An 11,269-nucleotide genomic window follows, 5' to 3' on the forward strand; every position below is an offset into this window, starting at 1 on the left:
ATATGTTGTCCCAAACATGGTAGAAACAGAATAAGGCCAATAGTTGGATTATTGTAGTCCATGTAAACAGTGATATGCAGCTTTCTAATATGGTCCCAGACCTCCTGACTCGGTCATAATTCACATGAAACCAGGAAGCAAAAACAACTGAAACAGAACGTAGATTTGGTCCTCTGAGTCTTCGGGGTTAAAGGCATCTGGCTTGTTGGTCATGTGACCACAGGCTGTGACCAATCGTCTGTCTCTATCTATACATCTGAATGTAATATTATTATTTTTATGGACTTCCAGTAGCCGTAACATTAGTGGTCAACGGGAAATTAAACCCTTCCTCTCCCAACTGGCTGCAGCAACTTCCCCAGGCAACGGGGAACGGGCAATATTGCCTCCAGCTAGGGATCGGCAACTGGGCTAACATCACTGCAGATTAGACAGAGAGATGGCTAGTTTCGAAAAAATTGGCTCAAAAATGAGAAATGCGCCGTCTGTGGGGGGGGGGGGGTAAAAAATATGAAAAAAAATAAATAAGTAGCATGATGATGACAGCAGACTGGGCAACTTTCAGCTTCCGAAGTTGCCTCCGCATCGTTGGTTTAATCCCATTAGAATCATCTGATTCTGAATGTATTTTTGGCCATGCGCCTTACCGGGTTGCCTGTAAGTTTCCAGATGAGTTGCTGAAGCACATTGCCCAACGAATTGCACGGGACCAAAGTGCCTGAAGACAAGACGGTGCCTGTCAATCAGAAATAAACTAACTCACAGGAACACAAAGAAGGAAGTGCTGCGTACATCCCATCTGTCAATCATACGCCGGTCAGCTATCTATTAACCAATCAGGATTCAGGACGCAGTGCTGAGTCAGTCTTTGGTGTGAGTCAGAGCATTGGAGAGAGTCGCACCAACAGAAGTCCAAAATGCTTGATCGTTACGTGACTCATGAGCTCCATTCTAGCTAGTTCCAAGGATAGCGCCAGGTACAAGTACATGATGGGCCGTGAATGCATAAAATAACGCTGATAATATACAATTTGATTCTTTAAACATCTGACCCTTTCAAAGTACATCAAACGGTCCATTCTGCTGCAACTCTACAGCACTGCTTAATCCAGAACCTTACTATCGGGAACTATTGCGAGGTAAAAGGAAACTCATCCATTGGAGTCAATGGAAATGGCGCAACTCTTACTATCTCAATGACTGTGGTCTGAGTTGGTCCGCTCTTCCGGCCTTCAGAATTCGAGGAAATTCAACTAAGTCTCGTCTTATTGCTCCTCCAACCAGACAGGGGGAGCCAGAGCGCCGCGCCGCCAGGAAACTCACCGGGTCAATACAGGACCAGCACTAAAGAACACAGTGGTTACCATAGTTCTGGAAAACAGTGGTTGCCGTATGCGATCATGTCCAAAGCCTTGTAGTTACTTCCTGGTCAGTGTCCTTGGTGTTTGGATGACATCAGTTCTGAAGGAGGATTCTGGTCCAAGAACAAAAGAAACTTCCGGCCTGTGATGACATCACTGTCTAGTCCACTTTCGATTGGTTGCGGCTCTACAGTGGTGCCACGGGTGTGGGTCCGTCGACGTGCTCCAGGTGGCACTGGTGGTGCAGCTCCGCCTTGCAGACCGTGGCCACGCCGCAGCGCAGGGACGAGACAGCAGGGGGCTCCTCGTCACCTGAAACACACACACGAACGTGCACGCGCACACACACACAGCTGTCCGTTAAACACCATAGACTCTATAACAATTTGGACATAGCCACCGTTTTGACACCTCGAGTTTGACATTTTGTTGTTTTTTAGCCATGCTAACTGATTTAGCGCTAACTTCGTTTTCACTCCTTCTATTAGCAAACCAATCTGTTTAACAATCTGATCATAAGGAAAACTTCTGGGTTGTGGTTTTATGAGACAGCCAATTTTTTGTAAAGTGATTTTTATTTTTAATGCAATACACTAGGCGCAGACAAGTTGTTTTACTTACAAGTCTAATGTCAGTTTCCAAAAACATTGGTCGTGCCACTTTAGCCAATAAGCAGCCAGCCTTACCAAGCCCGGAAGAAGACGATTCGCTCTCTGCCAGAGAGGAGGAGTCAGCCTGGTCATGAGACAGTCCCTCCATCAGGGGAATGGACAGCTCCGAGGATGGGACCGACGAATCGTAGATCCCTGAGTCGCGAGGGGGTGGGACCTCCGGAGGAGAGGGAGAGCCTTCCTCTCCCTGGGGGGGCTCTGGTGGGGCGGGGGAGGGGCAAACCCCCTCCTGAAGCATGGAGGGAGCAGAGGAGGAAGAGGAGGAGGAGGAAGACTCTCTATGAGCCAGCCCAGATGTTCCACAGCTGGACCTGAGGAGCAGAGAAGGAGAGGTCAGCCTGCTAGGAGGAAAAAACACTGAGGGGTCAGACTGCTAGGAAGGGCAGTGCTAGTTTGGTATGTGGACATTCAAATTTCATCAGTAGTTAATTCCTAGTTTTGGACTCTTCATAATTATTGGACATCTACTCTATATTTGATGTACTTTCTGAGGTTGTTTGAGTGATTTTTACTTCTCTGATTGCAATTTTGGGAGTAGTACCCACAACCCGAGGACACGCCGCCTTCCCAGATATTACTCGCTGCTATTGCTAGACGCCTTATTCTTCTGAAGTATATTCAAAGAAATTAAGAAAATATGAAGAAATATTCAAATAATATTCCTACCATACCTCAGTTTATTAGAGCAGAAATGTGCCAAATATCTTCATATCATATAACGACAAATGATAATGTTGAATGATCGTCCAGCCCTAGTTCAGACCCTTCATGGGAAAGAAAGAAAATTACACCAGCGTTATTCTTTAAACCTTGAATTACCTTGAAGCGGATCCAAGCCCAGACCGAGAGCAGTGGGGCTGACTGGGACCAGGACCGGGACTGGGACCAGGACCAGGACCGAGGCTGGGACCAGGACTGGGACTGGGACTGGAAGCAGAGCCGGGTTCCAGCAGCAGCAGGTTCCTCCTGGGCGCTCCCTCTGGCCTCCTGGCCGTCACCTGGTTGAGCAGCAGGCCAGAGTCCGGCCTCTGCCTGGGGGGAGAGGCTGAGGAGCAGGAGGGCTGGGGAGGGGAGCCGGGGGGTGAGGGGCAGGGGGGCTGTGGAGGGGAGGGGCAGGGGAACCAGTGGGGGTTGTGGCTGATGTGCTGGTGCATGTTGCAGATGGCCACGTACAGCGAGCGGCCTGACTTGCTCCTGAAGTAGTTCCTCCGGGAGACGTGGAGCGGCTGAGGCTCGCGCTCCGCCAAGCCCGACTGACCCGAGTGCAGCCGGCTGAACAGCTGGGGCAGCTGGTCCATCAGCTTGAACCTGGACCCACAGGAGACACAACGCTTCAGTACTGCTGCTATCAGAATCACAATCAGCTGTATTGGCCAAGTATGTACACATACTGTAACAAGGAAATTGTACACACAGTACTCACGCAGAAAAAGGTATGCACAAGACAAACAAGGCAGGTAGATTTAAACATTGGCAAAAAATTTAAATAACTACTATATACAATAAGTGTGGTGTAAAGTGTCTATTTTAAATACATATATATGAAAGAATGTACATGTTCAGTATACCGTATGTATAAATAAGACGCACCGGATTGTAAACAGTCTCCTCCTTCTCATACTTTCATATGGTGGTCATTTCTGATGTGGTACTTGGTGTAAAAAGGTTGAGAACCACTGAAATACTAAATAGTTACAACAATTCTCTAAATGTGTTTTGGAATGAAACATCATAGAGACAGTCCGCATGTCTGGGAACGCCCACAAAATGTTAAACGGCTGGCACGCGAGTGGGTTAAAACCGCCCATATATCTCATGGGCTGACTCACCAAAAGTCGGTGCTGCGGCTCTAAACTACAGGTTTGGGGGTTCTAGAGCAGAACACAAGACGTCTGCTCAGATGTGCGTTTACTGCGGTGGTTAAATCCCCGATCGTGTCTGCCTGGGCTGGGCTATCAGCTAAATTCTAACTTTGCTGAATGGATAGAACGGGGGTTTTTACCCCACCCAGACCCCGCCCCCAGCCAGGCTGAGCCAGCTAAACCAGCGTCTATGACGATAAATAATAAATAATAATAATAAATAATAAATAATCATCATCATCATCATCATCATCATCTGATATTACCTTGTAGCCAGGCTGAGCATAGTGGGCACATCGCTCTCTGTTGAGTAGTCAAAGTAAACGGCCATGTAGCGGCTCAGCTCCTGGGCCCCACCCCCCTCGCTCTGTTTAGCCAATCGCAGCTTCTCTGCGATCATGGCCACGGCCACGACGAACAGGTCGCTGCCCGATCCACCAATGGGAGGGCTGCTGCTATTGCCACGGCGACTGACCGGAGTCTTCCCCCGACGACTCTTCTTCTCGACATAATAACTTCAGAGAGAATAGAACAGAACAGATTAGAATAATATAATGAAAGAGCAGAGGAGAGCAGAGTAGAGTAGAGCAGAGTAGAGTAGAGGGCAGTAGAGTAGAGTAGAGGGCAGTAGAGTAGAGCAGAGTAGAATAGAGTACCGTAAGCCCTTGGAGCAGATAGTGATGATGTAGTGGGACTCATCGAGCTGTCTGCTGAGCCACGACATCTGACCCTCTCTACACAGCTGCAGCTGCTCCCACAGGTCCAGAGACACCTAGGATCAATACGATTATTAATAATCAATAACCCATAGACAGGTCCAGAGACACCTGAGATTGTATATTAATAATCACATAGAATGCCAACAAGTCAAGTTGCAGGTAGTCTCGCTGGCCAGCCTCCGCTCCCTTCCGTGAAATTGTGGAACTGCGATGGGCGGCGCTTAGCGGCAGTGCCCTTGGAAAATAGTTTTCAACAATCCAACTTGCCGTTTTCAGCGTGTAGCAACGAGCTAGCGTGTAGGTTTCTGCCGTTAGCTTGCTAGCTAGTTAGCGTTGTTGTTTTCACTGAGGCGGCAGGGCACTATTTACAGCGACACACAGGGAGGAGGGAGCGGAAGCCGCTCTGATTGACGTGGTCGGAGCCAATGACAGAGCTTGTAATAAGCGGGGAGGGGACATCCGGCAGCAACTGAAACAGTCGCTCCAATGGGAGAGCAGCTGTAGAGCAGGGGAGGGCTTATGCCAGCAGCCAGTTTCCGTGCGGCCAGACTCCTCTCACGGAAGGGAGGGGAGGCTAGCCAGCGAGACTAAGTTGCAGGTTACATCCATGTCTGTCCAGAATCATAAAATGTAGTGTAGTGAAGACTTTGAAGGAATTTAATAAAAGCTATTAAGTGTATGTTTGTTTTATCATTGCAAGTACGGTCATATAAATTACATAATAATTAATCTGATTATTTCAACGTAAAGTGACAGCACTTCCACCGTTTTTTGTAGAATGACCCAAGATCATTTTCTCAGCTACAGTGGTAAACAAAACATTATGATGTCACAGTGAAGTTGACCTTTGGATATAATGTCATCACTTCATCATTTTATCCTATTAGACATTTGTGTGGAATGCTGTCAAAATCACCATATTAATTCTTGAGTTATGGCCAAAAAATTTATTTTTCACGAGAATGGGACGGACGGACAAGCCGAAAACAGAACGGCTCTGCTTCCCGTTCATGCTGCATTCAAGTCCTACGGTAAGGATGGGAGATACAAGCTTCCTCCCAGAAAACACTGCTCCTCTGACCTCACAGCCGCAGAAGTCCTGCAGGAAGTATGCGAAGCTCTGAACCACGCCGGTGTGTTTGGGCCCGTCTCTGCCCGAGTAACAGATGAACACTTTGGGGCGGGGCCACGGCCGCTCGGCACTCAACGCCGCGCTCTGATTGGATGACTCGCTGCTCTCCTCGTCCAGTTGGCTGTAGATGTTTTCTGAAGGCGGAGGAGGGGAGACATGAACAGACTGTGATTAAACCTTCTTAAGAAAAAAACTTAACTTTGGTCATGGCTTCTAAACTAACGTTTTACCGAGGTACAGGACGGCCATACTGTTTACCAGCTCAGTGGCCTTGTGGTCTCTGAGTGTCCGCCCTGAGACTGGGAGGTTGTGAGTTCGATCCCCCGCCGAGTCATACCAAAGACTATAAAAATGGGACCCATTGCCTCCCTGCTTGGCACTCAGCATCAAAGGGTTGGAATTTGGGGGGTTAGATATAATTACCGAGCGCAGCGCTGCTGCTGCTCACCGCTCCCCCAGGGGATGGGTCAAATGCGGAGAACAAATTTCACACCTTGTGTGACAATCAGTGGGACTTTACCTTTACCTTACGGTCACTTCCACTATAGCGCAGACAAAGAGTATAATGAAGGTAAGAGACGAAGCTGTTCTGCTTTTTTGACAACGGTCATTGTGTTGCAGTGGAACAACCTAGCCTTCGGTTCTTATCAATATAAGTTCTTTGGCGCAAATCAGATGACGTACAAATACACAAATACATAATAGAATGTTTTCCTAGAACACAAACGGTTATACAGGTAGGAAAACTGACTGGAGGGGGCCTTTAAGAACAGATTTTTGATTCTGGTTTCTAGTTTTGATTTGAAAACACAGTAGAGTCGTTTTACTGTCACACACTGTGTCTGAATGGTTGATGGAGAAAGGTTCCAGTTCTGTGTCATGGGTCTGGTCTCACCTTGCTGCTTCTTGCGACACATGACGGTGAAGAGTGTGGCGAAGGCGGACATGATGACCAGAGGCACTGTGATGGCCATCGCACGGATAGGTCCCGCCCAGGGGGAGTGCACTGGAGCAAGAAACAAACACACAGGACACAATGCAGTCATTTAAATAGGTAGTTTAAGGCCTGGTGCGTTGCGTGTGTGTGTGTGTGTGTGTGTGTGTGTGTGTGTGTGTGTGTGCGGATAGGTCCCGCCCAGGGGGAGTGCACTGGAGCAAGAAACAAACACACAGGACACAATGCAGTCATTTAAATAGGTAGTTTAAGGCCTGGTGCGTTGCGTGTGTGTGTGTGTGTGTGTGTGTGTGTGTGTGTGTGTGTGTGTGTGTGCGTGTGTATACGTGTGCATCTCACCCTGGCTGACGTGGAACTGAGTGTGCCTCCGGGTCACATTGCTGTCATCTCTCAGCTGAGAGAGAGAGAGAGAGACAGAGAGAGAGAGAGAGAGAGAGAGAGAGAGAGAGAGAGAGAGAGAGAGATGAAGACAAACAAGCACAGATATAGATTAACGGGCCAGTTTGTTGATTTTCAACCAGCTTTGTATCATTACAAAATGGGTAGTAAATGGACTACATTAACATTACATGCCTACAGTACATTCACCCATTCCACGAGACTCCTTAACATACACAAATAGTGTAGTAGCTATACTGTACCGTACTGTAGCTGCTACCATTACGTATGTCTAATGTTTAATTGTATGTTTAATTAGGTATATGCTATTTGCACCTGTGCAAACAGAACGTTGACTATGTTTAAGTACGTCTAAAGTATGCACATGCCATGTGCACCTATGTGCAGTGAATATGCCACTGTCTCTGACTTGTCTGATCACTCTACTGCCTTATTGCTTGTTGTGTCTCTTGTTGTTTTCCTGCACTCATATGCCCCGTTATATTTTGTACTATGTTGTAAACGGAGTCCACAGCACAAGAATTTCACACGTGATACTTGTACTACAGAGTGACAATAAAAATCTTGAATCTTGAATCTTGAACATTCACACACCGATGGTGGCAAGCTAGGTAGCTCGGGGGTACGGTGGTGCAGTGGTAAGCACTGTCGCCTCACAGCTCGAAGGTCCTGGGTTCGATTCCCACCTGGGACGCTGTGAACGCTGAAGGAATGCGTGCCCGTCCGCATGTCCTCGAGTGCCCACCGCCCGGGTGGGGTCGTCAAAAAGGGCCTTTCTGTGTGGAGTTTGCATGTTCTCCCCGTGCCTCCCGGGGGTTTCCTTCATATAGGAACCCCCTTCACCAAAACATGCAATATCCTGGTTGCTAATGTGGTTCCTCCTCTGGTCGTTAAGGGCGCCTGTTCAGAGGGAGGGGAACTGGTTGGAATAGCGTGAACCTCCCACGTGCTATGTCCTACCAGTGAATCTTCCTCTGTCAGGTGAAAAGAAGCGGCTGGCTAACTGCCCATGTCTCGGAGGAAGCATGGAGCCAGTTTCGGCTCTCCCCAGATCGGCAGAGGGTGGAGCAGCAACCAGGATAAATAAATTAAATTAGCACTAATGGGGGATAAAAATTAGCCTAGGTAAACCCAGCCACCACGTGACCTGCTCTCTCAGTTCCCAGTCACTAGTGACTGGGAACTGAGAGACTGAGAACAGGTCTGAGAGCAGGTCACGTGGGGGATGGGTTTACCCAGGCTAGATAAAAATGGGGAAAAAAATATTATGAAAAAAAAAGCTACCACGCAGGGTGCTGGCACAGCCATCAAGAGCAATTTGGGTTCAGTATCTCGCCCAAGGACACTTTGACATGCAGGCTGGGATCCAAGTGTTGCTCTACCTCCTGAGCCACAGACCGAGAGCTCCTTGTTCATTCACAGACACAGAACTTCCTGGTCGAAATGACATTGTGTGTGTGTGTGTGTGTGTGTGTGTGTGTGTGTGTGTGTGTGTGTGTGTGTGTGTGTGTGTGTGTGCGTGTGCGTGTGCGTGTGCGTGTGTGTGTGTGTGTGTGTGTACCTCGATAGTGTAGGTCCCTGGCGTGAGGTCCTGCAGGATGCAGGTGGCTCTGGGCTGGTTCACCTCCTGCACACATCACAGACGACGGAAACACAGTCAGCAGTTCACAGAGCCAAGAAGCTCCTACAGTCTCAGTGGATTCACCTTATTCTTTGCCCACACATGGACGCTTCCGCATTACGTCATTTCGTAATAGTGTTTCCGTTTTAGATTTGCCAAAAACCCTGCATGTAAGATGGCCGCCCACACTCCCCTCCTAAACTGGCAGAATTACCCCCCCATAAACTAACATTATCTTGGCCAATAAGTATGTAACATACAAAATAAAACAACCCGTTATATCTTAATTTTATGTAGAATGCAGCGGTGTAGTCTCAGTGTATATTGGTGTCTTACTGGTTTGCAGCGCTGCAGTCTCATTGGGCCGTCCTGACGCAGTCTGTAGAACAGGAAGTAGAGGCTGAAGCCGAAGGAGGGCGGAGCCTGGTCGAACGCCACCTGCAGGCTGGAGCCCAGCTGAGACACGCTCAGCGTGCGCGGCTTCCAGACTGCACACAGAACAACACACCAAGTCAGATAGCCATTATATATTACTTCATTTGTTATACATGCAGCCATCCACAATATCCAATCCAGTTTCTGTCTTGGATCCACAGTCCTGGTGATTCTGTTGAAAAATAGCTCATTTCTGTCGAGTGCACTACCATGAATCAGCCTCAACTCTGTCTGTGTGTGGCTCTGGATATGAGCACGATGTTTAGGAACTTACATGGTTTACACACCAGGTTGTCTGGACCCAGGAGAACCTCACAGGCTGTAAAACACACACACACACACACACACACACACACACACACACACACACAGTTAAACATTACAATGGACGATGACATCGTTATCAACGCGAGGGGGCGGGGCTTGTACTGCAGCGGGGGCGGCTGTGTGCAGCTTGGATATCAGACAGTGGACAGGCTGCTGCAGCAGGCAGCCGGCAGAAACACAGCATTTTCACCATCTTCATTTATCATCATGACTTTGTATCAATGTTTTGTATGTATTTTATATGATTTATTTGACCTGTTTGACCTGTATTTGACTATATAAAGCGCTTAGAAATAAAATGTGTTATGATGATGCTGTGAGGAGAGAGTGCTGCTGGACTCACAGTTGGTCCTGAGGAAGGATGGAGGGAAGAAGCTGTCGTTCATGAAGGTGGGGAAGGGAACCACGCGCACCATGTAGTCTGTGTCAAAGGTCAAGCCAGGGAACGGCTGACTGCTCAGCCTCTGGAGGCAACACACAAGAGACAATATGCACACGTTACAACACCAACACTGATCAGCTTCTACACAAAGTCAATGACGTTACGTTAAAACGTTGCAGTGTATATTGGTGTGTCTTACTGGCTACAAACACTGGCTGAAGCAAAATCAAACCTGCGACCATTGATCACCGATGTAGTTGTGTAATTCTACTGTAAATTTTGTATGATGTAGTAGCATAATTCTACTGTAAATTGTGTATGATGGTGTCACAATTTTTATGTTTGCACTTTGTTTAGATTATGTCTTTTATTAGAAAAGCCTACCCAGGGACAGGGATTGCAAATTAGCCATGGCTAGATATCCTATATGCATCGCATATGTTTCATGTTCCTGTAACTTGTTACAATGTTGTCTTGCATTGTCCCTGACAAATAAACGAATAAATAAAAAAAATAAAAAAAATAAAAAATAATGTTGTCAAGTTATGTAGCTTGGGTCAGTCAGTGATTGCTGAGTGCATTTGAAATCTGAGTGAAAATGTATAAGCATTATGTATGGGACAATGAAAGGACAGACTGGGTGGGCGTCTGGCTAGTGCAGCGGTAGATTCCCTGGCTGCCTAGTGCCTACTGCCTAGTGCCTACCAACATGAGGCTCGCAGGTTCAAGCCCCCCGTTAACACCGTGGTTGAGTTATAGTTAGAATAACTCTCCGGTCTTACCAGGTTTTTCAGTAGCTGTTTGTGAACTTCTCATGTTTCAGTAGTTAGTATGGCTCATTTTTCTGTTTGTCGTTGTACTGTAATACTCATTTCAGCCACAAGAGTGCACCACTATCCCATGTTCTAAAGATGGGAAGAAAACATGAATGCTTTTAGTCATATTTGGAAGTGGTGCACTCTTGTGGCCGAATTGAGTATTACAACAACAACAACAACAACAACAACAACAACAACAACAACAAAATCACCTGCTAACCCCGCCTTTGGTCTTACCGTGTTCCTGTAGGAGAAGCTGAGCTGCCGGGGGTCTTTGAGGACCAGGTGCTGACACTGCTTCCCCTCTGGGTTCTTATCCTCCAGGTACACCCTGAAGCCTTTCACATGCTCCACCCCTGCAGACACACACAGTGAGACACAGCATGATCCTCTCTGCTGTCTGCTTCCCTCCTCTCCTCTCTTCTCTCCTTTTCTCTTCCCTTGTTCTTCCCTTACTCCTTGGCTTTTCTCCATTTAGCTGGACAGCGCGGCAGCCAGCTCTACAAACCCGAATATCCCTGACTGACTGACTGCCGGCCTATTGCAGTTACACGATTGGTCGGCCGTGGCATGTGTCACACAGACCA

At 47.6% G+C, this 11,269-nt stretch overlaps 1 protein-coding gene across 1 annotated transcript in view; it reads right to left on the reverse strand.

The window, feature by feature from the left end:
- Positions 1–1,548: 1,548 nt before the first annotated feature.
- Positions 1,549–11,269, reverse strand: part of il17rd (interleukin 17 receptor D) — a gene marked incomplete at its 3' end in the record, with an annotated part of 34,104 nt that continues 24,383 nt past the window's right edge. Inside the window, exons 4-16 of the mRNA XM_083661010.1 lie at positions 10,920–11,038; positions 9,826–9,946; positions 9,430–9,474; positions 9,057–9,208; positions 8,661–8,726; positions 7,040–7,094; positions 6,641–6,751; positions 5,695–5,879; positions 4,551–4,666; positions 4,161–4,409; positions 2,852–3,340; positions 2,048–2,343; positions 1,549–1,673 (exon numbers count right to left, since the gene is read on the reverse strand). Of these exons, the coding sequence (XP_083517136.1) occupies positions 1,549–1,673; positions 2,048–2,343; positions 2,852–3,340; positions 4,161–4,409; positions 4,551–4,666; positions 5,695–5,879; positions 6,641–6,751; positions 7,040–7,094; positions 8,661–8,726; positions 9,057–9,208; positions 9,430–9,474; positions 9,826–9,946; positions 10,920–11,038 (2,129 nt within the window). The remainder of the gene's footprint in view (positions 1,674–2,047; positions 2,344–2,851; positions 3,341–4,160; positions 4,410–4,550; positions 4,667–5,694; positions 5,880–6,640; positions 6,752–7,039; positions 7,095–8,660; positions 8,727–9,056; positions 9,209–9,429; positions 9,475–9,825; positions 9,947–10,919; positions 11,039–11,269) is intronic.

Source organism: Poromitra crassiceps (assembly GCF_964638095.1).
Source record: "Poromitra crassiceps genome assembly, chromosome: 25".
In the NCBI taxonomy this organism is placed as follows: domain Eukaryota; kingdom Metazoa; phylum Chordata; class Actinopteri; order Beryciformes; family Melamphaidae; genus Poromitra; species Poromitra crassiceps.